At 48.7% G+C, this 27,728-nt stretch overlaps 18 protein-coding genes across 18 annotated transcripts, besides 4 other annotated features; 4 read left to right on the forward strand and 14 right to left on the reverse strand.

Annotated features, from left to right (window-relative positions):
* Positions 1-170: 170 nt before the first annotated feature.
* On the reverse strand, positions 171-551 carry Tb09.211.1440 (hypothetical protein, unlikely; the record flags this gene model as incomplete). Its single annotated transcript, XM_822196.1, has 1 exon — positions 171-551. One exon carries the CDS (start codon positions 549-551, stop codon positions 171-173), a length of 381 nt encoding a protein of 126 aa, XP_827289.1.
* A 43-nt stretch (positions 552-594) lies between these two features.
* Positions 595-900, forward strand: Tb09.211.1450 (hypothetical protein, unlikely; the record flags this gene model as incomplete). The annotated part of the gene is made up of 1 exon (XM_822197.1): positions 595-900. One exon carries the CDS (start codon positions 595-597, stop codon positions 898-900), a length of 306 nt encoding a protein of 101 aa, XP_827290.1.
* Positions 901-1,209: 309 nt separating this feature from the next.
* Tb09.211.1460 (hypothetical protein, unlikely) lies at positions 1,210-1,611 on the forward strand (the record flags this gene model as incomplete). Its single annotated transcript, XM_822198.1, has 1 exon — positions 1,210-1,611. One exon carries the CDS (start codon positions 1,210-1,212, stop codon positions 1,609-1,611), a length of 402 nt encoding a protein of 133 aa, XP_827291.1.
* A 1,049-nt stretch (positions 1,612-2,660) lies between these two features.
* Positions 2,661-2,682: a sequence feature (AT_rich).
* An 85-nt stretch (positions 2,683-2,767) lies between these two features.
* Positions 2,768-3,706, reverse strand: Tb09.211.1470 (hypothetical protein, conserved; the record flags this gene model as incomplete). The annotated part of the gene is made up of 1 exon (XM_822199.1): positions 2,768-3,706. One exon carries the CDS (start codon positions 3,704-3,706, stop codon positions 2,768-2,770), a length of 939 nt encoding a protein of 312 aa, XP_827292.1.
* A 502-nt stretch (positions 3,707-4,208) lies between these two features.
* Tb09.211.1480 (hypothetical protein, conserved) lies at positions 4,209-5,678 on the reverse strand (the record flags this gene model as incomplete). Its single annotated transcript, XM_822200.1, has 1 exon — positions 4,209-5,678. One exon carries the CDS (start codon positions 5,676-5,678, stop codon positions 4,209-4,211), a length of 1,470 nt encoding a protein of 489 aa, XP_827293.1.
* Positions 5,679-6,099: 421 nt separating this feature from the next.
* Positions 6,100-6,137: a sequence feature (CT-rich).
* Positions 6,138-6,454: 317 nt separating this feature from the next.
* Tb09.211.1500 (katanin, putative) lies at positions 6,455-8,071 on the reverse strand (the record flags this gene model as incomplete). The annotated part of the gene is made up of 1 exon (XM_822201.1): positions 6,455-8,071. The coding sequence occupies one exon, from the start codon at positions 8,069-8,071 to the stop codon at positions 6,455-6,457; it is 1,617 nt and encodes a 538-aa protein (XP_827294.1).
* Positions 8,072-8,684: 613 nt separating this feature from the next.
* Tb09.211.1510 (small nuclear RNA gene activation protein 50) lies at positions 8,685-10,031 on the reverse strand (the record flags this gene model as incomplete). Its single annotated transcript, XM_822202.1, has 1 exon — positions 8,685-10,031. The coding sequence occupies one exon, from the start codon at positions 10,029-10,031 to the stop codon at positions 8,685-8,687; it is 1,347 nt and encodes a 448-aa protein (XP_827295.1).
* A 467-nt stretch (positions 10,032-10,498) lies between these two features.
* Positions 10,499-10,954, forward strand: Tb09.211.1520 (hypothetical protein, unlikely; the record flags this gene model as incomplete). Its single annotated transcript, XM_822203.1, has 1 exon — positions 10,499-10,954. One exon carries the CDS (start codon positions 10,499-10,501, stop codon positions 10,952-10,954), a length of 456 nt encoding a protein of 151 aa, XP_827296.1.
* Positions 10,955-11,172: 218 nt separating this feature from the next.
* Tb09.211.1530 (dual specificity protein phosphatase, putative) lies at positions 11,173-11,979 on the reverse strand (the record flags this gene model as incomplete). Its single annotated transcript, XM_822204.1, has 1 exon — positions 11,173-11,979. The coding sequence occupies one exon, from the start codon at positions 11,977-11,979 to the stop codon at positions 11,173-11,175; it is 807 nt and encodes a 268-aa protein (XP_827297.1).
* Positions 11,980-12,552: 573 nt separating this feature from the next.
* On the reverse strand, positions 12,553-12,888 carry Tb09.211.1540 (hypothetical protein, conserved; the record flags this gene model as incomplete). Its single annotated transcript, XM_822205.1, has 1 exon — positions 12,553-12,888. The coding sequence occupies one exon, from the start codon at positions 12,886-12,888 to the stop codon at positions 12,553-12,555; it is 336 nt and encodes a 111-aa protein (XP_827298.1).
* Positions 12,889-13,615: 727 nt separating this feature from the next.
* Positions 13,616-15,088, reverse strand: Tb09.211.1550 (chaperone protein DnaJ; the record flags this gene model as incomplete). The annotated part of the gene is made up of 1 exon (XM_822206.1): positions 13,616-15,088. One exon carries the CDS (start codon positions 15,086-15,088, stop codon positions 13,616-13,618), a length of 1,473 nt encoding a protein of 490 aa, XP_827299.1.
* A 222-nt stretch (positions 15,089-15,310) lies between these two features.
* On the forward strand, positions 15,311-15,661 carry Tb09.211.1560 (hypothetical protein, unlikely; the record flags this gene model as incomplete). The annotated part of the gene is made up of 1 exon (XM_822207.1): positions 15,311-15,661. The coding sequence occupies one exon, from the start codon at positions 15,311-15,313 to the stop codon at positions 15,659-15,661; it is 351 nt and encodes a 116-aa protein (XP_827300.1).
* Positions 15,381-15,410: a microsatellite.
* Positions 15,662-15,766: 105 nt separating the features above from the next.
* Positions 15,767-16,570, reverse strand: Tb09.211.1570 (protein kinase, putative; the record flags this gene model as incomplete). The annotated part of the gene is made up of 1 exon (XM_822208.1): positions 15,767-16,570. The coding sequence occupies one exon, from the start codon at positions 16,568-16,570 to the stop codon at positions 15,767-15,769; it is 804 nt and encodes a 267-aa protein (XP_827301.1).
* Positions 15,774-15,881: a sequence feature (CT-rich).
* A 333-nt stretch (positions 16,571-16,903) lies between the features above and the next one.
* On the reverse strand, positions 16,904-18,178 carry Tb09.211.1580 (hypothetical protein, conserved; the record flags this gene model as incomplete). Its single annotated transcript, XM_822209.1, has 1 exon — positions 16,904-18,178. One exon carries the CDS (start codon positions 18,176-18,178, stop codon positions 16,904-16,906), a length of 1,275 nt encoding a protein of 424 aa, XP_827302.1.
* A 383-nt stretch (positions 18,179-18,561) lies between these two features.
* Tb09.211.1590 (hypothetical protein, conserved) lies at positions 18,562-19,005 on the reverse strand (the record flags this gene model as incomplete). The annotated part of the gene is made up of 1 exon (XM_822210.1): positions 18,562-19,005. The coding sequence occupies one exon, from the start codon at positions 19,003-19,005 to the stop codon at positions 18,562-18,564; it is 444 nt and encodes a 147-aa protein (XP_827303.1).
* A 1,179-nt stretch (positions 19,006-20,184) lies between these two features.
* Tb09.211.1600 (hypothetical protein, conserved) lies at positions 20,185-21,132 on the reverse strand (the record flags this gene model as incomplete). The annotated part of the gene is made up of 1 exon (XM_822211.1): positions 20,185-21,132. One exon carries the CDS (start codon positions 21,130-21,132, stop codon positions 20,185-20,187), a length of 948 nt encoding a protein of 315 aa, XP_827304.1.
* A 142-nt stretch (positions 21,133-21,274) lies between these two features.
* Tb09.211.1610 (phosphatidylserine decarboxylase, putative) lies at positions 21,275-22,345 on the reverse strand (the record flags this gene model as incomplete). The annotated part of the gene is made up of 1 exon (XM_822212.1): positions 21,275-22,345. The coding sequence occupies one exon, from the start codon at positions 22,343-22,345 to the stop codon at positions 21,275-21,277; it is 1,071 nt and encodes a 356-aa protein (XP_827305.1).
* Positions 22,346-23,264: 919 nt separating this feature from the next.
* On the reverse strand, positions 23,265-27,614 carry Tb09.211.1620 (hypothetical protein, conserved; the record flags this gene model as incomplete). Its single annotated transcript, XM_822213.1, has 1 exon — positions 23,265-27,614. One exon carries the CDS (start codon positions 27,612-27,614, stop codon positions 23,265-23,267), a length of 4,350 nt encoding a protein of 1,449 aa, XP_827306.1.
* Between the last annotated feature and the right edge of the window lie 114 nt (positions 27,615-27,728).

Consider the following 27,728-nt stretch of genomic DNA (forward strand, 5'->3'; position numbering starts at 1 on the left):
ATGGCGGTTGGGTTGGGAATCGCTACGGTAAACTTAGGTTGTTCTTATGTCTTACAGGGGGGAATTGTGCCATGGCATAACTTTCCGGCTGTATTCGTCATCGACTTCACAAAAGTGTTCGAGGAGGCGTGCTGGCAGAGGTTTTAGACACAGTAAGTGGAACGCCTAAGTTAGCAGATGGGGAAAACATAGTGAAAGAGGCCAGTCTCATGCCAATAGTGGGCGCTAAAAACTAAAGAAAGGGCACTGGGCTCCATTATGCCACTCCAGATGAAAGGAAATACCTTTTGAGTAGACCCAAGAAGCGGGCTTACACGGGATAACGGTGCCTGTTGGAGCATATTCAGGTGTGTGGGTGGGGGGCAGAGAAGTGTCGTGGTATGTTCCGTCGATGGGAGGAACTGCTTGAGAGGAAGCGTCTCATGTTGATGGAGAGGTCCCTCTTCAGTTGCATGACGCACGAGGGACTGAAAGTGAACGCCTTTGAAAATGGAAAACACACGGAAACAGTGAAGACCGCGATAAGCTTTAGGGAAGGTGGCTGTTAGCATTGCCGGGACCCTCTTTCAGCGGTTGTTAGTATTAACAGTTAAAATGGTCTGGGTTTGGAAGTTGAGTCTTGTGTTAGGATTAACGGTCATGCGGCTATATATATACATATATATTTTTACACGCATTAAACATTCCTCAACACCACTCCCCCAAAGGTTCCACGTGCCCTTTAGACTCGGCCTCCCCCCCCCAAAAAAAGCATTCCCCAAAACAGCTTTTCACCTTTATTTGTTTGACACATGCACCACGACGATTTTCCTCTTCTCTCCTCATCTCCGACGCGCTTCGATCAGTTTGTCCATTACCCTACAAATCTCGTCTCAACAGTTATTTGGTGATTCGCATTAATATCCGGAACCACGTTAATGCAAACTCACCCCCTAAGAAATGAATTAAAAAAAACTCGCTGCATATTACCTCCCCCCTAGCTCACGTGAACTCCTCAAAAAGATTTGATGCCCATGCGGAACTTGTGGCGGTCAGTTCTTCCTTTAGTCTTCGTAGTGTTACCGGCTGTCGTACCGCCGTCCCGCTAAAAGCAAATATTTTAACCAGCAACACCTCCTTCTCTACCCATCGTCACATTTGCTCCACTTGCCTCACGCACGGTAGCGGTTTGGGCCGCCTTTTCGAGAGAGTGTCGACGCTGCTGAACAAATGGGTTTCACCACTTGTGCGATAATTCCCATAGCGAGCAGCATTTTGAGTGTTGCTTATTTTTCATTTCCCAACCCGCTAGCGTCCGCACAACTTTTGATAGTGCTTTTCGAATCTTGCTCGAGAAACAGATCTGTCGTCACCCTGTTCGGAGCCCTCGTGCACGCGGGCTCCGATGCGAACGCTAAGAAATGTGCGGATGCATCTCGACGCGTTGATAATTGCAACTTGTTTCCTTTTGGGTTTGCTGCCGCAAGCTGGGGAGCTGCTGCACTACCTAACGAATTCTGTGGATCCCTGTTTGGAAGTCATCTTAACAGCGGGTTTAAGCGCCAAACATCTCACTACATTGCATGCGCCGTTAAGCCCCCAATCTCGAGGAAAAACTGCGGCGACAACTAAAACTGCCTTTTCACGAGGTGTGTGTATGAACAACGCTTTTTGGTGGAGGCGTTAGGTGTGGAGGCCCGGGAGTGCTCTATAGAAGCCACTTCCCATACGCCTCCCCACACGTACAATGCCGGATCCTTCAGGTTATCACAAGAGCAAACCACTATGATGCTACCCGGCACGGTCATACACGCTGACGGCCACCACAAAAAGGTCGAAAAAAAAAACTTCTTTTTCTCTTGTTGTGACAGTTTCTTTATTGCTCTCCACTCCCACCCTCAGAAGGAACTCGCATTGCCGTTAGGTCATCACTTCCAATCTGGTTCCTAACTTAGCAGCGCCACCCATATCATTCGTTGCTGAACCCCGGGAAAGTTGGAACAAGCACCTAAGCAAACAAAATGTAGAGGGCATACGGTAACTACCTTCACTACTTGCTTCAGAGGGGTTCTAAGAGAAATGGAAAGAGGGAAGTGGATTTGTCGTGTATTCATCTGCAAGGCGTTTGTGTTGAAAAGGCCATTTAACACTGGTTGTGGGAAAACAAAGACATGCCATCTAATGGTACGCAATCATGTATCAACCGTGGCGAAACAGAGCCATCAGAATACTCGATGGCCACACACAAGGATGCAGTTGTGTGAAAAAAAAACGGAGGGATCTAATGTGAGAGGAGCGAAATAACGGTAGAATGGCATTTGTTTATGCATCCACGCAAAGGCATGTTCGGTTCTTCGGAATCTGCAGCCTTCATTTTTCTGCTGTGAGAAGCTGGAGGAATCATGTCTCATTCTTTATTCCTTTCCCCCCCTTATTTCCTTTTTCCTTTCGGTATAGCATGGCTTCAGACTGCCTAACTCTTTGCTTCATCATTTGCTTCTCCATGTTTCACATTTTGCGCAGGCTAAACAACAGCCGCTTCCCATTTATCTAAGTTCAACGAAAATACATGTGCGCCAACAACGAACATTACATTACATTAGGGATGGAAACAGGCCCCTCCTTCCTTTCTCCTCCCCTCCACAATACATACATTGGACATTACGACTAGAATTGAAAGGATAATATATATATATATATATACTTTTCTGTGTATCTCTTTCTCTCCTTGTCTACTTTTATACACTCCTTGCTTTATCAGCTTAACAGCAACGGAACGACGAGACTATCACATGAGGCATGACTCATACGTCGGGACCATGTATTTAATGTTGATGTACGCGTCCTCCCCACCGTATTGTTCGAGCAAGTGAAGTGTTTCATTTACCAAATCACTAATGTTTTGCCTCTTGGTTTGGGAATAGTCAATTCGGTCGCCTATGTTCTTGTTTCGGTTCTTGTAGAGATTGAACACCGGAAGGATCTGCCTGTAATACGGCACGAGTGCCTGACCAACAAAGTCGGCGCTCTCCACAAGTTTCTGAAGAACCTTGAGGACGTTAATGATAACAGTTGGGTGTCGTGTATTTAGCGCTGTTTTGATAGGCACAATGAGTTGAGGGATGGTGGGAAGAATTTTATCTCCTCCCCTCTCAAGTAAGTCATAGCAGCCCTGCAGGGCAACAAATATGAATGGTTCCTCAAGTTCTCTAAGTCCATCGAAAAAAATAGGAAGGAAATGATGATAATCTAGCGAGGACACATTCAGCCGCCACGAAAGCGTGCGTGAGGCGCCTTGCTGGATTGTCAGCGGCAAGTCTCCCCTCACATAATAATTTCTGAACTCAGTAGGCGGGATGACACGCTTTCTATACGCACCAGCCTTCTCCGGTCCCTTTGGGTCGCCGAAGCAACCAATTTTCAATGACTGACGGAAACCGTTGTTTTTAAATGTGCTGAATGTCATACCTCCCGTGCCTGTGTGTCCTACCAGGATTTGCTTAGGGCGCTGATCGCTCTCCGTATCTTGTTTGCCCCGTTTCTGCACATCGGCTGACGCCGGCTTCGTCGCCGGATCCCCTCGCACCACACAGCCCTTTTTTGTGACTGTTATGTCATTCTTGATGCCATAACCCGGCGGGAAGGGGCCAAAGGGACTTTCTGCGAGTTGCGGGACGAGGTCCCTGTCGCGCAGTAGTTGCTTCCGCTCCTTTCGTGAGAACGCCATTGCACTTATGTTTCAACTGCTTTGCTTAAGTTAATCCTATCACCGTGCTAACTACGAAAACGGATGAAATCAGGCAGTTGAACACTAATGACAGTGGTTGCCGTTCCCCCCCCCCCCCAATTCCATGCATGGAAATGGGGGGGGGCAAAGAGCAAAAACTGTGTGACAACACCGCCAGGCGGGTGTGATGTCTCATTTGTCAATGTTTCAGAGGAAAAAGAAGGGGAAGTTCTACCAGATGGGGGGGGGGAGGGGGGAAATGGGGCGTTTCTGGACCGCGCCAGTTCACCGCACTTCGGGCCCTTAACTCAGATCCTTCCCCTCCCTTGTGCCCCATTTACCCGAGAAAAGCGAGTCAGTTACCAACTAGGAAAATTTGCAAGGAAATAGGAACCATGTCTTTGATTCCCATGCAGCAATGTTACTGGTAGCAGCAGCAAGAAAAAAAAAAAATGACTGCGTAACGACACAGACCAAAGAAACGGAACAAAACTAAGTGAATTTACACACAACCAAAGTCACTTTTGTTTTTCCCTCGTTTACCCGAACGAAGCGTCTGATGCTCCGTAGTCTCCTGCTGATTTTGAATAAACTGCGACATTTCACCGAGTTGCTTGTGCTGTTTTGTAAACAAGCGAAGTATTTTTTCATCGCGTCTGAGTTGAGTGGAGCCGCGGACCCAAGAAAGCCACAAGTGGAAGATATTAGACCTCATGTTTTTCCGCGTGTCTTGCTGAAGCAGCTGTGCAAGCGCCTTCCAAACAGACCTGGAACCAGTCCTCTCCGGGAGCACAGCGCTGGCGGAAGAAAATTGTGGCACCGATCTCCTATCCTCATCCTTAATACTCTGTCGTAGCACGTTAGAGTAACTGCGGATGTCTTGACTCATTTGCTTTACTTGGTCCCCAACCTTGTTTACAGTGTTGGTGAGAACTCGCTGCTCGCCATCGAGTTCCGCCAGTTTGGACGCATGGCAGTCGAGTTCAGCATCATGCCGGTGCCAGTCTGTTCGCAGGACATTTATCGTCTCTTCAATCACAGCAATTTCCCTACGAATGATTCCCAGCTCTTCCTCACCAGAAGTTTGCGCCGCTGCGGGATCATCCCACTTGCATTGTGTCCCTTCGCGGTGTTGGGAGAGAGTGACTGCGTCTGCGGCGTACCGCTCCGTAGGCGTATCGCCAACGCTCGCCATCTCTCGTAGATTCCGGCCATTATGGAGTACGGTGGCCTTTAGGTTCTGCAGTTCCTCGGAAAGCACTGACTCACGTTCTGATAGATACCTTATCTTCTCGACTGCACACTCCATGAGCGCGAACCACTGCCCTCGTTCCATTTCATGTGTCTCTCTTTCCAAGCTCAAACCCTCGGAGAGTTGGGTTAACGCTTTCAGGACCTCCCGTGCTAAATTAGTTGCGCCCTCACCTCCTGCTGAACGCCCTCGGCACCCTCCCGTCAAAGTTTCTAAGGTGTCCTCGACATTCAAAATCCGATCCTGTAATTGCCTTGCATACCGCTTTACTTCACGGCGACTTGTTGACTCTCTTAGAACAGACTCCGCCAGTAGTGCTTCCAGTCTGGCGGCCTGTTCCTCTTGTCGGCGCCAGAGCAACCCAATGTAGGAAGAATCACTATCCAGCACTGGCTGTGACGGTAACCCGGCACCGGCGTTACGAATTTCTTCCCTCACCTTCCCAATGATGTAGCGCTCAAACTCCATGAGGTGATTCTGGAGGGAAGTGACGTCCATTGCGGCGTCCGTGGTTAAGCTATCTCCCTGCCGCGTCAGTTCTTCTGAGCGAACAAACTCCGCGACGTCTTTCTGTATCCTTTCGCAGAAACTGCTGGACTGCCGTGCCTCGATACGAACTTCATCCAACGATTCCCGGAGCGACCTAAGTTCTTTGTACATATCCAAATTTACGAGATCCCAAACATTATCCAGCTGGGTGGAACCGGAGACTTCCTCCATTACTGTTCCTCCTCCTTTCTCCTTTTCTGGACATTGAATGCAGAAGCTCGAGTTATATAAGTGTTTGTGTATTTTGTGCTCATTTCGGATGTAAGACACGTAACGACAACGTGTTTTTTTTTTGATCGTTCCCGATAATCAGTTGCGCCGACAGTGCGCAAAGGGATTAGAAGAGAAGACGACAATCCGTTACGCCGCACGCACAGGGTGAAAATTGCGGTAAAAGGTGTGGGAGAGTAGAAGAGAAGAGGTGACATATTGCGAAGAGTGGATGTATTAAACGGTTTGTATGGGAAAAGATAGAAAGTAAATGCAGTTTGTGTTTTCTGTCGCAGTAGGAGTGTTCCTATTAGATAAAAAGATTTCGACGGCGGAAGGTGAGTATTTACAAACACCAGCTCACGTTCCCTTCACTAATTCTCTCCTTCCCTTCCTCCTCTCTTTCTCCTCCTTCTCCCCGGAAAGAGGAAAACGAGTGGAAAAAGAGAGGAGGAAGGAGGGGAGGGGGGGGGGAGGAAAGAAGTGACGAAAAAAAAACAAAGGATACAAATATATACGTATATGGGGATTATGCACAAAATAGGAAGAACACTCACCGCCACTACGGGCAGACCGTCAGAGGGAAACGCAACCAAAAAAAAAAGTGGAGGGAGATGTATCCCTTCCCCCCACTCCCATGTGGACACACACGGCTACAGCATTCTTTCTCCACAAACTCACTGTACAAGAAAAAGAAAAAAGAACGAGGACAAAATCAATAAAATCATCTATATGTCTCACGAAGAAAGTGGTATTTCATTTAATACTTCACGCACCTCTTCACCGACGGGGCCCTTCCTCTTCCCCAGTTTTTGTACTACCGAGGCAACGGCGTCAAACTTGGCACTGAGTTCGTAATACTGCTCCATTGTCAGGCTCGTTGAATTTTTTTCTCCATTGCGAAATGATGGGGCTTGACGACGTGCCTCATCTAACTTGGGGCGGAATTTACTGCTCATACTTTTGAGTACTTTGAGGGCCGCCAGCAACTGATTCTCTCGTTCACCGGCCAGTGCATACATTACAACATCAAGCAAATCAGAAAGATTACTTAAAGTAATGCGCTCTTTCATCCGCAAATGTTGCATGGCACCGAGGAAGTCCGCAGTAACTCCGTAGTCTGAATTCGTGGTGTATAACTCCTTAAGATACACCAGTGCCTGCTGATTGTCTTGTACCCAAAGCGCACGAAGGACCCGCAGATGTGTAAGTCGCTGCCGCAGCACAGACACTGTCGTAACGCTTGAAGTCAATAAATCATCCATTTGTAGTTCGCCCGACTCACCGGTGTGGGATGCCGCGGCCACTTGTGAAGGCGAGCGGTGCAGCCGTTGATGTGCGGCGCGAAGAACAGGTACAGACATTTTAGCATTCTCTTCCCCCCTATTAAAGGAAGGAGGATCCCTCTGTTGCGATTTTACCGTCTTCTCTATTGGGGGGATGGTGAGTCCGCCGTCAGCGAGAGGTACACGGCCCATGACCGCTGTTTGCCCACTAAACTCCACAAACAGTGCCTCATCCGTATTCGAAGAATAGTTCAGGTCACCGATTATGTTCCACTGCGATTCAATTATTGGGGCGAAGCTATCACTCATCATGTCGAAGTCATACACTCGAAGAATGTGAGACGCCGCGACAAGCATCCTCTTTCCTGACAGATACACCGCATCAACAGGCGTGTCAAGGCACTTGCTTTGGAATATTTTAGTGAAACCTTCTAACTCCCAGAAAGAGACTGAACCATCACTGCTTCCCACGGCTAAATAGTATCTCTTTGGGTGAAAACAAATTGATGTAACGGGTCCAGAATGCGCACGGAACTCGTGCATCTCCTTTCCTGACTGCAGATCGTACAGGCGAACCACACCGTCAGCACAACCACTAACGCACCAGCGACCACTTGGGGAGAACTCAGTGGCACAGAGAGGCGCTTTTGCCTCCATATGCGACCGAACACAACTCTTTTTTCGTGTGTCCCAAACGCGAAGAACGGAATCTCGCGAGCAGGTGGCGATGACATCCGTGTGTGGGTGAAAATCCACTCCCGTTACCGTCGACTTGTGACCGTCACCGAACGTGCGCACAACCCCTTCAGTAGTCATATCCCACAAGTGCAAGCTGCCCTCATCGGTCCCACCTACCAGGCGCCTTTGCTGAGGATCGAAGGCAATAGATGTTGAAGGTGAGCAACCTGCACTCAAAAGTACCGTTCGGGAATAGTCCTCAAAAGGATACACATGCACCCCACCGTCCCTGCAACCCAGTCCCACCAGCCGGTTCGCGCTGTCAGGGCTAAAACGCGAGTGGTACACCTGACATGGAAGTTGGAGTGTCATCGAATCGATAACTGGCATATTTTCGGTCTGTTCCTACTTTCGTTAGTAATGACAGAGAAACGAGACAAACACAATAGGGAAGAAGGAGCGGGGGTAGAGGGAAGGGGGGAGAAAAAAGAAAAAAAAAAGAAGCGACGGGCGCTACATTTAGGGGATTCAACAATACAGGACGAGGTTGGAAATGGTGCAACTCCCCCACAGTGCGGGGAACACCGAGTCCACAAGGCGAGTGTACCTGTTTGCATGTGCCAACCGTCTACATAAAGAAGTATATGCCCTGCGATCGCACAACCTCTGAAGAGGGAACACGCGGGGAATGAGCGCTAGCGAGGTCAACCGCGGCATTTTATTGTTGATGGTTGAAGCAAATAAAGCTACCACAGATGCCAATTTCGCCAGTGATCCAGAAAATATAAAGAGGGTAAATAACAATAATTACACTGTGTGCGTCTTCCTGAGCGTATAAATGTGTGGCACCCACCCCAAGTTATTCCCCACACTTCGTGGCCCCACCCGTCTGTGCAATGAGGAGCGGGGGTTGAAGCAATGCAAACGATTTGGATTGCTGGTTATATGATGTAGACTCAAAAAACAGCAGTGCCATCGTCGCCTCTCCCCCCTCCTGAAGAAGTTAAGCAGTGTAGTACTTTCCTTGAGGGAGCCTAATTGCAAAAAACTTACCTTCCTCGACTTCTCCCTCATCTGTTGCGTGTAGTAATTCGAAACATGGAACGCAATAGGGACAGGGGCTCTCAGGTGAAATTTCATCATTGTAACACACAACTGTTGCTGGATGACTCCTACACAGGCGACATCGCACTACACGGGTCGGAGTCTTCATCACACGCTGTGGGTACGCTGCCCTCGTGTGGTCATCTCGATCAAAACCACGTAAGCTAGTGACTGAACTAAGGTAAAAGTAATGGTTGCACCATCCGAGGTGTCGCATGACGCCATACTCACCCAACCGCAAGTTAAGATCTCCAAAGGTAGTCTGTGAAACGTATTTGACGGGGCAGTTTCCAAACGCGATGTTTTTCTGCCTTGTTTCACCCTCCGTACTCGCGCCTTCTCCACAGGGATCGAAGTGCCGGATGGGTGCCGTCAAATCTTCATAGTCCTCCCCACCCTCTCCTGCGTGGCGATTGTCAACGTAGAAGGTACCTCCAATAAAGAAAAATGCATTCTTTGAAATGTTCACTGGGATACAATTACGGCAGACAAAAGTGTCAAGCAGGGTGCCTAAGCTCTGGCACGACAGTACAGCCCATGTTTCCTGAGGCTCTGTAGTGGACCCAGGTGTGAAGAAAGTAAACTCCCAACGGTGCGAGTGTTCAGTCAAACAAAAATCTTCCGAGGTGTCGATAACGTTATGACGTAAGCTCGCTGCGATGCCCTTGTTTGGGTAGCGCGGCTCCGCTTGGCGGAAAAGCTCGCTATTTCCCTCATCCATTACCTTTAGACGAAGCTTTCGTCCGTCGTACTCTTCGTCAAGTTGCTCTCGTAGCCTCTTCACCGGTTCTAAGTCCACGAGAAACTGCAAAAGAGCAGGTCGCCGCTCGCACTCACTGTACTCTTCCCTAACACGGGCCAGTTGGCGCTCGCCTTCTTCTTTTACTTGGGTTACAATCCTCTCCATTTTGGACAACACTCTGCGGGTGGGGAGCTCCGGTAGGTTTGGCCCTTCCTCTTCCAGGAGCCTATCTAACCTTGCCTCCAGTTTACGCATCGCATCCTCTGCCTCACCAATTGTAAAGAAGCAACCATAAGGGTTCCCCCGCTCGCTCAGGGTCTGTGGCAGATGGACAATAGTGCCTGCAGGCAGTTTGTCACTAATTTTGTAGACATCAAGTTGTGGGTTCCGCCGGCGTATGTCTGTGAGAGTAACAGCTGTGTGCGCAGCGACATTGGCAAGTGTCGTTTCCTTCTTATTACCTACTTGAAGGGAAAAAGGGTCCACCAATTGTTTAGGAGGCATTTTTTTTTTTTGGCACCTCCCCACTCCACCTCCCCGCTATCCCTTCTAACACCTTTACGCTCCGCCACTCACTCGCGTAGGTCCTATTGCTACTGTTGGTATTCCGCGGAGGTGGTAAAATCAAGAGAAAGAGGAAGCAAAGACGGGTTTTAGGTACGGAGAGAAATTGTGTATAAACAGGGTGATGCATGTACTAAACTCATCTGTCGCCTCGTGTTCAGGAACACATATTCGGCCCTATAGCCCCAATTGAACCCACGGCCCATGACTTTCATCAGGTCTGCGCCGTCACACACACAAAAAAAAACGAAATAAATCAGGTGGGTGCTCTAATGCGAGTACGTCACGGAAAACACATATAGTACAAAAGAGGAGAATGGGCCAGAAGAAGGATTGGAGGAGAGGTAAAAAGAGCAGAGTTTGCGGTAAGACCATCAATCTTTTTCTTTTATGCGTTCCCTTCCCTTATGTGGATCACCGTCTTCATTCCCCATGGCCACCGGCTATGTTCGCCGCCGTCGCCGCCCCCACCCCCTCCACAACTCAGCGGTCACTTTTTTTTTTTTCGTCGCACCTGTGCAACCAGGGACAAGTGCAGCCGACTATCGGTTCTAACGGTGTTAACAAACACCCCCAAAACAAATAAACAAACAAGCGAAAGGCAGCGGGACATTTGGCTGACTTTAATTTATCTTTTCCCTCAAGTTGCTCTCGTCCTTCCGTCTCGTTTCTCTCTGTTTCCCAACGTACCGCTTCCCCTCCTTCCCAACTCCCACTTCATTTCTTCTTCACTTCTAAATGCTATCAGGCACCTTCCGCAGGTTCTTCTTCATTTCCAGTGTGATAGCGAGAGTTCAAACCGATCATTGCTAAAGGAAGCGTTTCCGTCACGAATCCCCCCCCACACACTTACAGAGGGTTAACGACAGAACCCTCGTGGTTCAGCTGCGTGCCTCTTTTTTTTTTCTCTTTATCGTTGAAAACCGCTGCGTGACGAAACAAATCCGAAGGAAAATTTCTTTCGGGGAGATAGCGACGTATATTTGCTGCTGAAACAATCTGAAAAATCACCGAGTAAATCAAACCGAGAATGTACAGGTGTTTCTTTTTTTTTTCTTCTTTCCTTCCTTCGGACCAAACCTCAAGCGTGTAAATTGTTAAGATAAAAGTCTACGAGCTGATGCCGAAAAGACACATTTTTGAGGATGTTTACTCTCCCCCTCGACCGAAACAACTGCACACAGCTGATTGGTCCCATGTGATAATACTGCATTAAATAGGCAATGCAAAGTGTGACGCTGCGGTTGACGCCTGCGACACAATGAACGTATACTCGGTGACCGTTTCGCAGCGCGTCGGTAACAATCTCTGCAAATCGATCATAACAATGAAAAATAATCAAATAATCGCTACAGTCCTCTGCGTAGAAATCATGTACTACAAATCCCGTGGGTAAAACGACACGCGTGTCAAGTTCTCTCGCACAGCAGTTGATGATGACATCAATGCCCTCCCGTTTCAAGATCTCTAATATTTCCTCATCTGGGAAGCCACCAACATAAAGACCATCCATAAGGGGCGTCACATCAGGCGTTATGTGCCTGAAAGGGTCCATTTTCATTATTGAGAGCTCGGTGTCAAGGGCGGCGCGGAGCTGCAATTCCTCCTTCATAACTTGTGGAGTGCTGAGTGCAGCCTGCAACTGAGTCGAACCCACTCGTGACGCTTTAGGGGTCAAAAGCTGAGTTGGACGGGCCTCCGCCGCCATTGCATTCCACTCTGGCTGCACCCAACAATCCAGAGGCGTGTGGCCATGACATGATGGTCGAGGCGTTGGAGGTGAGCAGCTCACCTCCGTTGGGTAGTCAAACAGCCTGTGGTAACAAATAAATGGCGTGCCACCGGGGGAGGTGCTGTCGCGTGAAGGCGAGGCGGAGGGAGTGGCCATGTTTCGCCACAGGCCCTGTGTACGGGAACAGCTCCTCTGTTAATTATATTTATGTATCTTCTTTGTTGTATGATAATATTAGTAATCTATTTAAAGTTACTTGCTCTGTTCCTTTCCTGCGACAGTTTGTGGTTGCTTGGGTGACCCGTCCAACAGAGGCACAAAACCTTCCGCCAACTTTGCACACCGACTAGTAAGGACAAACCAGAAGGAGGAAATACTGTTGAGTCCCCCCTCCTCTACTACTTAAAAAGTAAGTTGAATGGTTCACATAAAATCGTGAGGCAAAGATGAGGGCTCGCAGTTCCAAGGGGAAAACAGTGAGGCGTGACAAACAAGCGGGTAAAAACACATCAACATGGGCCGGTGAAGGAGGCTTGCGTAACGGCGCATAGGTTTCTTGGGAGGTATAGTGATATTTTGCTTGTCGGATGATTTCGTGCCAACAACGCGCCATAGTAACACGAGACCTTATTGCTTTTAAACGAACGAGGGTGCTTTGGATGGAAATGTAGGAAGCTGAGGGTGCTTGTCGAGAACGGTAGATCGATGAACCTACAAAACCACTTCCTATTACAGTTCGTGCATCATGTATATCCGTGCCTTTTTCCGGTGCTTTGGACTCAGTTTCCGTATGGCTTTATCGTTTTTGATCTTCTGAACCACCATGTTTTTCTTCTCGTTTTCTGCTTTCCGGTCCAAGTTCGCCTTACGGGACTCGCGTGCCCGCTTCTCTTCGTTGTTTATCTCGTCACGAAGCTTAGTTGACAGCTCACGCACCCGCTGAAGACGCTCCTTCTTTCTTTGTTGTATCTTGAAGGCACGTTCCGCTTCTTTCGGGTTCCTAGCTCTGGAACGCTGCGGCTTCCTCGGAGTCTTCCCAAGTTTGCGCTGCTCTAACTTCGACATGCTTTCCCCCCTTTTTTTCGAGACGCTGATGCGATTCGCTTTGGTACGAATGAAGGAACGCGCAACACTGATGAGGCGTGTGCCACCGCCATGGGAGATACAAACAGGAAGAAGAGGGAGCGTACAACGACAACAGCAACAAACACATGTATACACATACTTCAATAAATAAATGAAACAGGCTTGACGCCATGAGTGTTACGAGGCGTAAGGTACTTCCAGAAGTGTCAGCAAGCCAAGGCGCCATCAAGCGGTCTCGCTGACAACAAGAACAGTAAATTAGACGGCCCTGTGGAAGGCCGTACGGTTTTTTTTTTGATTCTTCACAATGTCTTAACCGTAATACACGCGGTGCATTACGACCTTACCTGTTCGGCAGTTGTAAGGTGTTATACCCTGGAGGAGGGGGGAAGGGCCAAAAAAAAAAGATTTAATAAAAATCTATTCACCACTGACAAGCACCTCCAAGAGAAATGGTGCTCCCTTATTCCCAATTTACTCTTCCTACCGCATTGCTTCCCCTCGTCAAAGGGGTTCCTGCTCCCTTTTTGGCCGTCCATTCCCCAGTCTGTATTATCGCGTTCTTTCCACCCGGACGCTTCCCATTGAACAGCAGGCGATTCTGGGGAAACCTTTTCGCACGTAAGTGTCGTGCGACAACCAAGTGAGAGAGCAGTAGCCGACGCAGGAACAATATTATCAATTCCCCCAACATCACTACACTTCCCTAGAGCCGGCGCAGGCTGGCTTTCAGAAGTCGCTTTTCATTCTTGGACCCAACCTGCATTTGCAGGTAATTCTTATACATTTTCTTATATACCGCTTCGATCTCGGGTCCCATGGCATCCACGATATCGTTGGCCCGCTGTGGTACTGTTGTGAGTTTCTGAATGTGGTTCTTCACCTGCTTATTGTCTCCCTCAAAAACCAAGTGCAGCAGGTCGCGCACCTCCTCATGGAGGTTCATAAGTTTGCGTGCGCTGGGAACGCCACTTCCGACCTTCTCCAGTAATTCCTCTAGTGCCTTGTCGATCTCTTCGATATGAAGAAAGAGGAAGTACGAAATGACTTTGTACTCCGTGGGAGACGCTAGCTGTAACGTGCCTTCACCTTGGTGGTGCCCCAAATGGGCTGCGTCGTACTCGTCCAGCAGCCGGACACCGTTTTTTACCAAATATTCATGGAGAACTTCGATGTCGCTGTCGTCGAAGAAGTTTCTTAGGAAGGTAATGTTCTTATCAATCTCCACACAACGTGTAATGAAGTCTGGGTATGATGGAAGGTTCAGCGAGGCGTTTTCGTCTGTGTTTGGTGGCAGCATACCCAGAGAAACCAGTAACCTGACAAGGTAACGACGTGAATCACGCCGTTCAACATACTTTTGATCCTCCGGAATTCCCAAGTGCTTCAGAAAACTTTCTAAACGCTCCCTTCCTCGTTGAATGTGCCGCAGTTGTTGTGAAATACCTCCTTGATCCCTGAAATTGTACCATATGGCTACGGGAACGGCGACAAGAATGCCAAGGAGACCAAATAGGACAAGCCCATCGTGTTCTCGGGAAGTGAGAAAACGCGGCAGAGCAACCCCGACAGTGAACTCGTGAGTGTTTTTTGCCTCTTCCTCCTCGAATGCTTCCCTGTCCACGAGAGCCTTGTATGCTCGACGGACTTGCACATAAATCAAACGCGCCTCCTCAGTTTTATTGTGATCGGGGTGATACCGCCTCGAGAGCATTCGATAAGCCTTTTTAATTTCTCCTGTTGAGGCGGTCGTCGACACTCCAAGAATGGCATGGGCATCGAAGGTCAATGTGACGTACATTGCGGAAGAAAATAGAACAACCCAAAGCCAGAGGATAAAAATCTTCGGCCGGATGATGAAGCGGAGGAAGCGAGGGAGTAAAGAAGTGAAGAAAAAATGCTTCTCCTTGATGCAGATACGGGCACCCACAGGTAGCATCGAGGGTTCTGTTAGTATCTTCGCTGCGACAAGAGGCACGTATATGATAGATTTCCACATATCTTCCAGTGGGTTGTTCATCATCCTTTGCCTTTTACTCGGTGTTGTATAATATTCAATGATACTCCGCACGTGTCTGATCACCCAAGGGATGTACACGATGGTTACGATAACCGACACAATGGCGAAGCAGAATGAAATGAAGCTTTCATCACTTCCACCAATTCCACTTTCCACCATTGTTTCTCGTTACGTTGTCGTGGCAATATAATTCTTTTTCTTATCCTTAGGTAACTTATTTCCTCCTGCTTATATCTTTTGGTTAATCCTACCCTTTGGAAATCTTTTATCCCTCGTATTTACTGAATCTTCGTGTAGCCTTTAAGGGTTCAGCCACCTTTCCTTTAAAAATCGCAAACCAAAATATATTATGACCGCAAATCCCACTAATATATAAGGCAAATGGGGGCAGAAATGCACAGCTGCAGTGTCAAACGGTTCTCCGTCGCGCGATTGCGAACTTCCGCACCCGCACACACACACACACACACACACACACACAGGACAGAATTGATGACGAGGTTGATTACGCAGAAGGCGCTCACCCAACACGGCCGGAGACAGAAAGTGTATTGGGCACGATTCGGAGCGGCAAACCCGTCCATATTAATTCAGTCCTTCCAAACCATGTCACTTGCCAACGCCGGCATGTCATGGGGAAGAATGAATGGAATACGAAAACCTCATGAAGTGTGCGGCGCTTTCTCGAGACTTCCCCGCCAGCGGTACCGCCTTCTCTGGTGGTTGAGATAATCTCCTCTTTAGAGTGGTTGAAGGAAACACACCATACGATATCACACCAACCCGCAGTAGTAAAGTAAGTAGTGGCATTGGGCGACATTGAAATAACCAAGAGCACTACGGTTCCTCATCGGCTTCCTCACTCTCCTCCGTCTCTTCCTCCTCTTCTGCAGTATCATTCTCTTTTTTCTCCTCTTCTGGTTCACTTTCTTCCTCATCCTCTTCTTCCTCCGTGCAACTCTTGTCAAGTCCGTCCCTGTTAGTAAGTAACGGATGCATTATGAGTTCCGCTATTGTCGGTCGAGCGTGTGCGTCTTCCTGCAGACACTGCATGACAAAGCTCACAACGGAAGAGCTCAACGACGACACCTCCGGTGAGATGATGTCCAACTCTACCAGGTCCTCTGTTTCATACACCTTCCCTGCCGGTGCAACAAGTTGCAGCAAAACAGCCCCCAGACCCCATATGTCGGCGCTGTAATCAAACGGCGATGCCCGCATTATTTCCGGTGCACAGCAGCGCCACACTTCTTGCCCTACATCACTGGAAGGATCAAACAAGTCTATGGTGAGAACTTGCTGTAGCAGAACGATCCGCCCAGATGCACTATGCCGGCGCAACACTTCAGGGCGGAGGTGCCCATGGACTAATTTACGCATGTGCAGGGCGTGCAGCGCCCGCATCAGTCCCATTATGACCATACACGCATCTTCCTCCCCCATCGGAAGTTCAAGGGGCTCTAGAATACCGTCAGTGGGCTCCTCTGCGGTAACAAGTAGATAACGTGGTGAGAGCCGCGCTTCCTTGTACCTAACCATCGAGTCGACTGAAGGCCACTGGTTTAGTTGTTCGATTCTCCGCTGCACTACCTTCACCTTCTCAACAAAAATGTCATACTTTTCTATCTTGATGTCCAGCATAGGCAGCTACACAAGTCCTAAACATTCACGTACGTTACTCAAGGACAGGTGTCCACAGGAAGCACCGAGAAAGGGGAAGCATTGACGTGGTCACTTCTCTCACTGTTGAAGCATCAGAACATTTAAGTTATACGTCGCATTCCGAGTGTCTAATTCGGGTGTGTGTAGCTCACTACGCTTCGATACAGGCTAAAAGGACACGTGTTGTGTCCGCCTCTGCGCTTACCGGCCCTCTTTTAATAACAATCAAAACACTATAGGAGAATCATCCTCTCGAAAAGGCGTTTAACCTGATTATCACTCGTACCCCGTACCACACAAAACACTGATTCCTCACGAGCGGACCCTTGTTCCCCCTGTATCCTTCAGTGCGCCATCCTTTCCGCTCTTACAACTTTTATCACCAAAGCAGCTGTTGTCCGGAATGAGATCCTCCTCTCTAAATTCAGCACGATGCGCCTTCCATCCCGGTGCTGCAAAGTTTAGCCCCTTTCCAAATGACACCCTTTTCTCCGAGGCCACTGAAGCGGGGGAAGAAATCCTTTTTTTACCGTATCCCATGGCACTTTGTGCACCCCCAAACCACACTGGAGCGACTGGTGGCTGCGGCGGCCGAGATATGTTTTCCTCCTCCACACTGTCAAAAAGATGACTTACGTAGGGGAACTGGACGGACATGCGGGTGTAAAAACCATCGTCAGTGTAGGAGAACTTGTTAGTGTCTGCCTTCCCTTCAGTTGGGAAGTTGAAGAAGCTGCGGAATTTGTTTGAACGGAGAAGGATTGGCTGAAGCAATCCAACCAAGCCCATACCTAGAAAATATAGGCAAACTCCAGAGCGGAACTGTAACGCAACCGGGAGAACACAAAGACACCCAAGTCGGGCACCCCATACAACGTTTGACATCCACCCCGTCTTCAGTTCTTTACTAATCGATAACTCAAAGTTGGCCAAAGTTAAACCGCAGAATGCCAGCGGTAAAATACCATACGGATCAGGCATTGTCAGCGAGGTGCACCACAGAAAAGGTGAGGTACCGAACTCCAGGTACGGATTCTCGCAGAGCGACTTCGCTTGAAACATACCAAATAATACAATTGGGGAACCGAGTATTGACGACAGACACTGCGCATTTGACGTCTTTTCCTCCGCAAACACACGGCGTCGCTCACCTTTCAGTGCGGTTGCTGCCAACTGGATATCAAGGGATGTGGCCCCTTCACTGTGGTACACGCGTTGGTACGCCTCATGAGGGGTCTTCAACTTACAAATTGCTTTTCGCATCCGCTCCGACGCGCGCTCACCATAGAGCGAAAAGCCCAATGTAGCGACACGGCAAAGGACACCAAGAAGAAGGATGGCCTCCGGGGCCCCTAAATTCAACCCTTCCTGGAAACTGACGAACATGTTTGTGATGAATGCAGGTTCTTGTGAAGGTGCGATGCCCACATCTGACACCCCGAACCAGTGGCAGTTCCATATGCGATCCAAATAGTCAAAGTATGTTACCCGTTCATTGGACGATACAGTGCACCTGCTGGTGAGGATTGGAGTGCAGAACACCGGCATCGCCCTTTGCACTGTGGAGCTTCGAACCAATTTCCGCATGACGGCTGACAACGCAAGAGCATTGGTGTTTGTTCATGTGGTATATTTACCAGTACATGGCAACCAGTCACGCAACCAATTACGGTGGAACGCATACACGAGGAGATAAAAGAAAGACAAATGAAGTATTATGCGCGTGTTTGTTTGTGCATATGTATGTATAAGAGTGACAGTAGATCAGTACCCAGTTGCACCACGGAAAGGCAAACCATCTCCCCTCTACAATGCTCATCCTTTGCCACTAATATGTACGTTCGCTTTTATCACATCTCGCTTCTCTTCCTGACGACCCATCCCGTTTTCCATCCCCCTGGTCTTCATGTCACATCCCTCAAGACACCGTTGAACAAGGGGGAAAAAAAGGGAAGATGAATAATCGTTGCTCACTTGTATGCTACGAGTGCTGGGCGCAAGTGCACATCCAGCCTCCGCTGCACCGCCGCCGTTTTCAATTTGAGGAGACCCATTTCCACTTGATAGCCTACCAGGCACAGAATAGCTTTTCCACCCACCGACATGGCGCAGAGTTTCTTACTACCGAAATCGATCAAGACTTGCTCCAAAGCTTCAGGTTCTAATTCATTTGTTATCTTGCTTTTTGCCAAGTCATTTTGGGCGCTTGCACGCCATACGTTTCCTATGGCAGCAATGATCATGGTTCGTTCCCTTGAGTACGAGTATTCTTCGCTGCTTGATGCAGAGGACAACAGGACACCTTCTTCGTCGAGAAGAAGTGCCGCCAAAATACCACTCCCCACGGCGCCATGCAGACACTCATTAACTACTGCCGCTTCAAGCATAGCTGTTTCTCCGGCTTTCCGAGACATTGATAATGAACTGCAGCCCACAAGCAACTATATGCGTTGTACGCTTTCGTGTATCCTTTGGTGTATGTATGTGCCCACGATAATTGTGTTCGACTCCTTGCACAGCCCTCTGGAATTAAAATTAAGGAGAGGGGAAAGACAGCTGAGCCTCCTGTCTCAAAAAATAAATTGACCGACAGTGTGTGTGTGCGTGTGAGAAACAGCAAATGTCGCGTGCAGGTCAAGTTAGTGGTGCCAAAACCGTGTAAGAAGTAATACGCTATACGCAAACGAACGAATGAACGAACTGAGCTACAAAGAATAGGGAGGGCGTGATGGCAATGCCACCGAGCTTACTCTTCTCTTTCGTCCCCCTGGTCCTACGCGCGTGTATTACTTATGTTTTCCTTTTCGTCCCGCCAGTCGCCCCCTCACAAAATAAAAATCCTTCGGGACCATCACCCGGTAACAAATAACCTGTGCCCCTCCTGCGATATTGAGTGCAGCTCTCACACGGACCCCACATGTCTTAACCACACGCCCACAGATATCTTAACCGACCGAACGCTGCACTAATGGTGCGAAGTTGCAGAGAAAACAAAGAGAAAAGGGAAAACAAATGCCATCCAACACGTGACCAATGATCTCAATGGATTTTACTTGTTTCCAATAGGGAAGCTACCTCCAACCCTCTCCTTGAAGACAATGGTCTAGGCAATCAAAAGGAAGACACAAGCAACGCAATCAGATGTGTAGAAGCACCCTGTATAAATGCAGCTGCGGGTCTAGCTCATTTTGAGAGCCTGTCCGTACTGTCACGAATAACTGTTGTCGAGTTTCTCTTTTCCCCTCATTGCCGTACATACACACTGAGGCCTTTTTTTGTTTGCCCTTATGTGCACCACTCGATGGCTACATCAATACGGTTTTAGCCAAGAGTCGAATAGTTTATTCACAACAACCTGAATGAATAAAATAATAATAATAATGAGCCTACTGTATTGTATTTGGGGTGGCAACACATCCCGCTTGCATACTGCGTTCCTTTAGTTGCTTGGTCGTCCTGTTCTGTTCCTCATGCCAGTCGATCTTGCGGCTGTTTTATCTCTGCACGCCTTGTCGTCACACCAAGTCATGTAGCCAGACTGAAGCGCTCCATGACTGAACCAAACTGAGGATGGGATGTGACACTCACATCCTTCAGTTCTTGAAAAATACAACTGGTTCTTCTAAAGCTGCCACGCACTTGAACGGCAAGTCGTGGGCAAAGTCTTGAGGCACATAGCGGGACGGCGGCGGCATGCTTCTGTCGAGCAAATCGAAAGTCGCGAGGAATGAAGCAACCAATGACCCGTTGAACAAACGGAACGTTTTATCAGGTTCGACGAAGGTAGCCAAATGCTGCTTCATCACCTCCATCTCCTTCAGTTTTTCCTTTTGCCCATTTATGGCGGAGTTTGACGCACCGCTTTTAATCATCTGGTAGATCTTACACCTCTGGCGGCACATATCCACCACACATTCATAGTGTTTGTGCTCCCGATTGTACCGCATACTTGCTGAGAACAAATACCACGGATGGGGTTCGAGTTTCTGAACCTCCTCCGCGAAGACAGATGCAACCGCTGCATTGGGCTTGCGTCCAGCATCCGCATCGGCTACAACGAGCCTCCTAAGCGCAATACCACGCGGCATTCGATCTTTGATAAACTTTTCCAAGCTCAACACATGAGCTCCCGTGAAATCACTGAAGAAAACATGGGGGACTCCCTCCTTTACCCAAATGACCCCAACATCATCCCACGAAGACTTCAGCAGAACCTTCGACAGAACACTGTACAGTTTGTGGCCCCAAGTAGGCAGCGTGTACCACCGATTACAGATTGCGATAACATCACCTGTTCGGAACGCACCCGGTGGTAGCTCTGTCACTTCCCACGTCGCACGATAGTACATGTCCCTTCCCTCAGCAACAATTAATATTGATATGGGAAGCGCCTGCAACACCGCCTTGAGATGGACATGTAGTTTCTGCCGCCGCGATAACTTTGGGCCAATGCTCGCCATAATAGTAGCGCGGCGAACGCACAGGGCCCTACAAATGTTGGGGATAGGGACAGAAGTAAAGCAAGAGAGAAAGATAAGCATTTCTTTGAGTGAAAAGGCAAGAGTACCAGACAGATTAATGGCGATGTTGCTCCTGATTCCAGTCCATCAGCTTTCGATGAAAGAAAAATTTAAAGAATGGTAAGAGTACGGCAAAGTGTAGACGTGCATTTGTGCATACTGCCTACTTGCCACTCTCCGACAATCCGTATGTGACCAACGCCTCGCCCGCCTTAACGATATCCCCTGGTTTAACCGCTACTGACGCAGTTTTTGGAATGTCCAAAACCAGCACGACGGAGGAACCCCAGTAAAAGGTAGAGAGGAGGTCCCCTTTTTTTGATGTGGCCGCCCTGCTATAACACCTGTGTACAGCGTATTCCGGGGGAGCTAAAAAATTTGTTTTGATGCGTTGATCCAAATGCAGTACGATACGCCCAGTTAGTGTGCCGCCCACAAGGGCCAACCCCATGTTCCCACTGGCACTGTGCTCGTCAGTCCAACTTCCAAGGAGAACCACCCGCTCGTTTAATGGAAGGACAGAGGGAATCCAGTGATATCCCGCCGGTGTGTGCGGTAGTAAAGCACCGGGTATATACACGACTTCCTTACAAGTAAACAAACACGGCGTTACCACATGATGATAATCTTGGGTTCGCAGATGTAAAGCAACAGCAATCCGCCGATTCCCCTCTGCCACGGTTCCCAGCGGGCTATGGAAAAGCCGTCTTACGCTATATGTTACTCCCTTAACCTGCAGCAACTGATCGTCTACCACATCCTCCTGGACTGAGAGCACAACACCATCGGAAGGCATAACAACAGGTGACGTGGCAACTCGTCGCTCGCCATCTTCCCACCTACGAACGAAGAATTCTTGCAGTGTTTTATATTCCCGTTCTTTTCCCCGCGGCGCATCCATACCGTACCACCAAATGATTGCCGCAATAACTGCACGATGGAAAGAAGACGGCAAACATTCATTCTCACTTATCCTTCCGCAGATGTGCGAAATATAGTTGAAGGGGAAAAGCATTAGCATCTCCAACATTCCAACAGAACACAAGCGAGTTCCCCCCTCGGGGTGACGTGTTGCCTCCCATGCGGCAAGTTGGTACCGCCCACCGACGTAAACTGCGCCACCAATGATCGCACCACCAAAGAGGTAGTGATACAACCAGCGCCGCATCGGGTTTGTGAAGGGTCTCGTTGTGTCATTCTTGTAGAACCGCAGTTGTCGTGTGAGCGAAGCCATGAAAGAATCAGTCCCTTTTCTGTTTTAGTTGCTTTCTTCCAGCGGGTCCTTTAGTATTTAACAAGGTGTGGGAGATTCCCCTCACTCCTCACCCAAGTTTTCTCGTTAGACCACCGCTGGGTGCTCTACCATCGTAAAAAAAAAAACAAAGTTAAAGAAAGAGATACTGGCGGACGCACATTACGTATTTATGTTTAGGCGTATGACAGCTCGTCGGAATATATATGAGAATATGAAAATATAAGATCAAATGAAAGCAGAAACTTACTCCACCAGGAGTATCTGAAATGTGAAGTCCCTGGTCAGTTGGAGGCGCTGTATCGGCCCAAATTTGCAAAACAAAAATCAAACAGTAACTTGAAGGTACGCCGAATAGCAAAGGAATAAGATGCACCAACAAATAATTTAAAAAAAGGATTTCACCGATAACCAGCTCATTATGTTAGAAAAGGTAAACATAACCATAACACTAAAAGAGAGAATCATCTCAACAACCCCTTTCTTCGCTTAAGTTTGTCCGTAGATCATTGCCCTTTAACGTGGCTGATTTTGTAGTTAATTACATTTATTTACAATTATTTTTCCTCTTTTAAAAATATTCATTTATGAGTTATATCAATACTTCCCCCCTCCCATCCTAACGGCCACCTTCCTCTTTCCTTAACGGGCGTCGCCGTTGCCATCAGGGAAGTGACACCTTAGTTACCGGGGAAATGGGGTTCCATCAGCAGCACAGCCGTGAGCCAACAGAAGGTCAAATTGAAAAAAGAAAAGCTAAAAACAGAGATATAGCAGCTTGGTAGACAAGCAGGGGATCCCCAAACCCTAAATTAATAACGAGACAAACGGAAATGCGTGACTATCAACAGTGCGTGTGAATAACAAAATTGGGAGTAACGGGCACAGGCGAACTCCCGTGTTACTCACCGTCACGAGCGAGCAGCCGCTTGACAACGTAGCTAGTGATTGGCCAGAGTCGCTGCTGGTCTGCCTCACAAAGACTTGAAAAGCCTCGTATTGTCCCCGCGCAATATGATGAACCGCACAGGCAAACAAAAGGGCTGTTCATTACCCACTCTGTAGTACAATAGTTGAATGTAACCATTTCCCCTTTCGAAATTTCCCTCAGTGTCACAAACCGAAGTCTGGTCTTCTGTTCATTTACCTCAACTTGCACATTCGGGTCACAGTGGTGAGCAATGCACTCCGCACCCTCACCAAAGAGAAGGTGCCTACTCTCACCCACACAAATGGTGTACATTGTGGGAAACGGGACAACAAATCCAGACACATCAAAAAGGACGACCCCCTTCTTGATGAATGTGCTTGCATAGGCCGTCTGGCCCATGTCTCCGTTCTGACGGATTTCAATTAGGGGTGATGTTGACTTAACAGTCCAGCCATCGCGCATGGCCTGCGCCCGCACGGGAGGTTCACACAAGTAAAGGTTTTGTTGCTTAGTGTCCTCTTCCATATGACAGAATCCGAGGCAATGCTGAGAGTACGCTCGAGGAAATAGTGGTTTCATATCATATACGAAGTAATTCATATTAACCGTTAATAGTTCACCCGCTTCAATGCTGCGCAGCGCCAGGAAGCGGCCTTCCACCAGCACGGTGTTCCCTTCCTCCTTATGTTGAATGATGTACCCATTTTCACCAACTGCAACCTGTACTGGTTGAATGTCAATGTTCGTGCACTCCAATAGCACCGTTTTGCGCGCGACAGGGCTCACCGCGTATAACATTCTTGACTGATTGACATCCAGGACGGGTGGTAGTCTTACAGACGCAGTTAAGCCGGCCAGTCGACGCATTGCAGGCGTAATGTACCTTTGAAGCATGGACCGCTGCGCGCTTGAAAGGAATTTGAACCCACGAATATTGTGCAAGCAGCTGGAACTATTACACTTACATTGGAACGGGCTGTGCAGCTCCCATTCTGTCGTCACGAAGTTCGCCGTCACGACCTCCCCGACGGCGATGTCTCTTATGGTTTCAAACTCTATCGCCTCATTTAAAGCATCCACGCGTATACAAGTGTTTGGATCGCAACTGTGGGACACGAACTGCGCACCGCCAGAGGGAAGGAGGTGTCTGCGTTCCCCCAGTTGCAACGTGAGAGGCGTTGGGAATGGCAAAGAACGTCCCTTTGTGGCGAGCAAGCGAGTGCCGGCCGCAACGCGAGTTTTGGCAATAACCTCCAAGCCGGCAGTGCAGCTGCGGAGTCCAATAAGCTGAGAGTCAGAGCGACTTGTGAAACCATCCCGTATTGCAGCAGCGCGCACGTCCGGCTGCGCGAAAACGATTAGTGCCTCCTTATCTTGCTCATCCAACCATTTGAAACCTCGAACCTTGTGCGGCTGAGCAAAGCGGCAACACTTGCACTCGATCTCTTCTGGAAGCGAGTAGCTCAGGCAATTAAGGTTAACGTTTAGTTCATCACCGGCAGAAACAGTACGTAGCAGTACGACCCTCTTCTCAATGAGCGCCGCGGTTGGAGAGCAGTGGTGTTTGAGGCGAACTCCATCAATGTAAACGAAGTTGTCTAAAACTTCCACTGCTGAGTATTCGATGACGACTGTCCCTGCCACCATTTCGGTTGCCACATGTACCGTCCCCTCGTCGCATACCATAAGCCTTTTGGAAGCAATCTGTATCCAGGCACCTTTTGGGTTACTTTGAGTGTCCGCCACAAGGGACTTGATTGCTGTGGATGTCACGTTCCACAGCTTCTGACGCGCGTCATTGCCAAGGTGTTTAAACCCCCCTATCCATCCGTAACATTTTTGCGATCCGCAGACACACATGAAAGGGTACTGCATATCCCATTCCGTCGTGAGGTAGTTAAATGATATGACCTCACCTTTCCGAATATCTCGCAATGCAATGCACTCGATTGTCCTCGCAGTGTTGTCTGTAAGAACGCGTGTGTTTGGGTCGCAGCTGTGCGCAAGACACTGCGCTCCGCCACCAAAAAGAAGATGCCGCCTGTTGCTTAGAAGAATGGTATGCATAGTGGGAAAGGGTAAGGTAAGGCCATTCACGCGAAAGAATCGGGTTCCCTTTTTAATGTCAGACTTTGCGAATGTCGACTGCCCCATTTGCACATCCGCCTTCACTTCCACAAGTGGGGAAGAACTTTTAACGAGGAAACCATCCAAAACAGCGGCCTCTCGAACATGTGGGCTCGCACAAATCAGCTCAGCATTCTTCATCTCGTCAGTGAGGCCTTTGAAGCCGCTCACTTCTCCAACGCAGTGTTCTCCTTTGCAGTTGCACTTAAATGACGTAGTAGTGTAGCAAAGGTGGTTGATGTTGATTGTTACAGCTTCACCACGCAGCGAAGCCCGGCGAAGAACAACACTTCGCCCCAGCAAAACAGCGTTGGCAAAGCACGAGTGCTTGACGCGTATATCATCCAGTGCAACCTCATCACCAATTACCTGAACGTCTGTGACGTTGAAGAGCTTAACCCCAGACGTCGTGTCACACATTAACCGAAGCTCCCCCGATGTCTCGTGAATAGAGATAAGCGAGTCATCAAGGGATGCCAACACACCACGGCGTTGGCGCGAAAACATAGACTTCACTCCCCTTGCTGCGTGCGGCCACAAACGTAGTTGGGCCCTTGCGTCAAGATACCGAAAACCTCTGATAAGGCCATAGCAGTTAGCAGTACCACAGATGCACCTGAAGGAGGATGCTAACTCCCATTCAGTAGTGAGGTAGTCGTAAGTTAACATCTCGTCCAGTTTAATATCACGCAGCGACAGGCAGTATCCGCTCTTTGTGGACCTGTCCATAACAACACGCAGGTTAGGTTCACAACTATGTGCGATGCAGCGTGCCTGATCCGTGAGAAAAAGATGCTCGTCATCCCCAACGAAAATTGTGTGTTTGGTTGCGAAGGGCAGTACCACGCCTCGCAGATCAAACACCTGTGTACCCTTGGGGATGAAGTCGCCGGCATAAGTTATTTCACCCATTGTTGGGTGCCTCCGTGTCACTGCCAGAGAATTACTGGAGCTCCAGGGACAGCCATTCTGCAGCGCCTCCAGAAACACGGGCTGTTGTGTGAAAGGCAAGAGCTGCTTCTTTTCCTCATCACTGAGCCCACGAAACCCTCGAACGGTATTTGAGCATTTCGGGGAACCACATTTGCATTCGAAAGGCGCAGGAAGCTCATATTGAAGTGTGGAGAGGTTGAGAGAGAGTTGGTCCCCAGGTTGAAGCATCCGTAGCGACACAAGCCTGCCATCAAGAAGAACTGTATTGGCATCACAGCTGTGCGCAATGGACAAGCTGTCAATGACGACTCGGTGCGGGCGTATATCAAATCTGTCTACCTGCAACAGTACCGTGCCCGGTGGGACAAACTGCTGGGTGGCGATCTTACCATCAGAGGTCAAAGTAAGCACCGTTGACTTCTGCAGCCCAGCGAGTGATGCAGTTGGGGGAACCACCGCACTGTGTCTCTCCTTGATGGCGGCACACACACTCGGCAATAGTTGCGCTTGCTGCTCTGATCCAAGGTGGCGAAATCCACGGATAATACCGTAGCATGAAGTAGTCTTGCAGGCGCAGGAGAATGGATGCGCGATATCCCACTCGGTGCACAGGAAATTGCGTGTGAGTTGTTCTTCTTTTTCAATAGCTCGCGTAGCAACAGCGGATATGGTTGTTCCACTAATTTCAAGTTGAACGTTTGGTTGGCAAGAATGCCGGACGAATTCCACACAACAAGAGGGTCGCAAGTACTTCTTACCGGGTAGTTCAATTGTACCTTGTGCAGGGAACGGCAGAAGAAGCGCTGTACTAGTGAATACGATGCTTCCTGCTTCGTGACTGCAAGTTGCTAGGGTTGCAAAGCCAGAGTCTGGCTTCCGTACGATTTCCACACTCTTTTGGCAACAAGTGGCGATGAACCCGTCCGCAAGTGCCTGTTGGCGTACCTTCTCATCTGCGTAGGGAAATAAACGTTGTTGCTCGTCTTCTCTAGCGTTTTTGAAAGTAGAAGCAGCGGAGCCCTGAGGAAGCCTTGCGCCGTCATATATCACCAAACAAGGGTTGACCACCACAAACTCATCTTTATTTATCTCCTGCGTGGCGATAAGGAAGTTATTAATGATGGTTGCGTTAAATTCTTCGCCTAGTGCTACGCGGCGTTCGTCATCCAGGACAAGTTCGCCGTTCCCAAATGTATAGTTTGTGGGAATAGGGCATATCACCTCACCGATCTTGAAGCAGAAATTGGCTTTCATTACCATTTCTCCTCGCTCTTAGTTTATCCGTTACGGCAGCCTAAGCTACCCCGTTTTCAAATGCTTTAAAAGGAACCAAAATACCGAAAAATAAACAAGAAACAACACTGATAGGACGCA

The sequence above is a fragment of the Trypanosoma brucei genome, chromosome 9, assembly GCF_000002445.2.
Source record: "Trypanosoma brucei brucei TREU927 chromosome 9, whole genome shotgun sequence".
Taxonomy (NCBI): domain Eukaryota; phylum Euglenozoa; class Kinetoplastea; order Trypanosomatida; family Trypanosomatidae; genus Trypanosoma; species Trypanosoma brucei.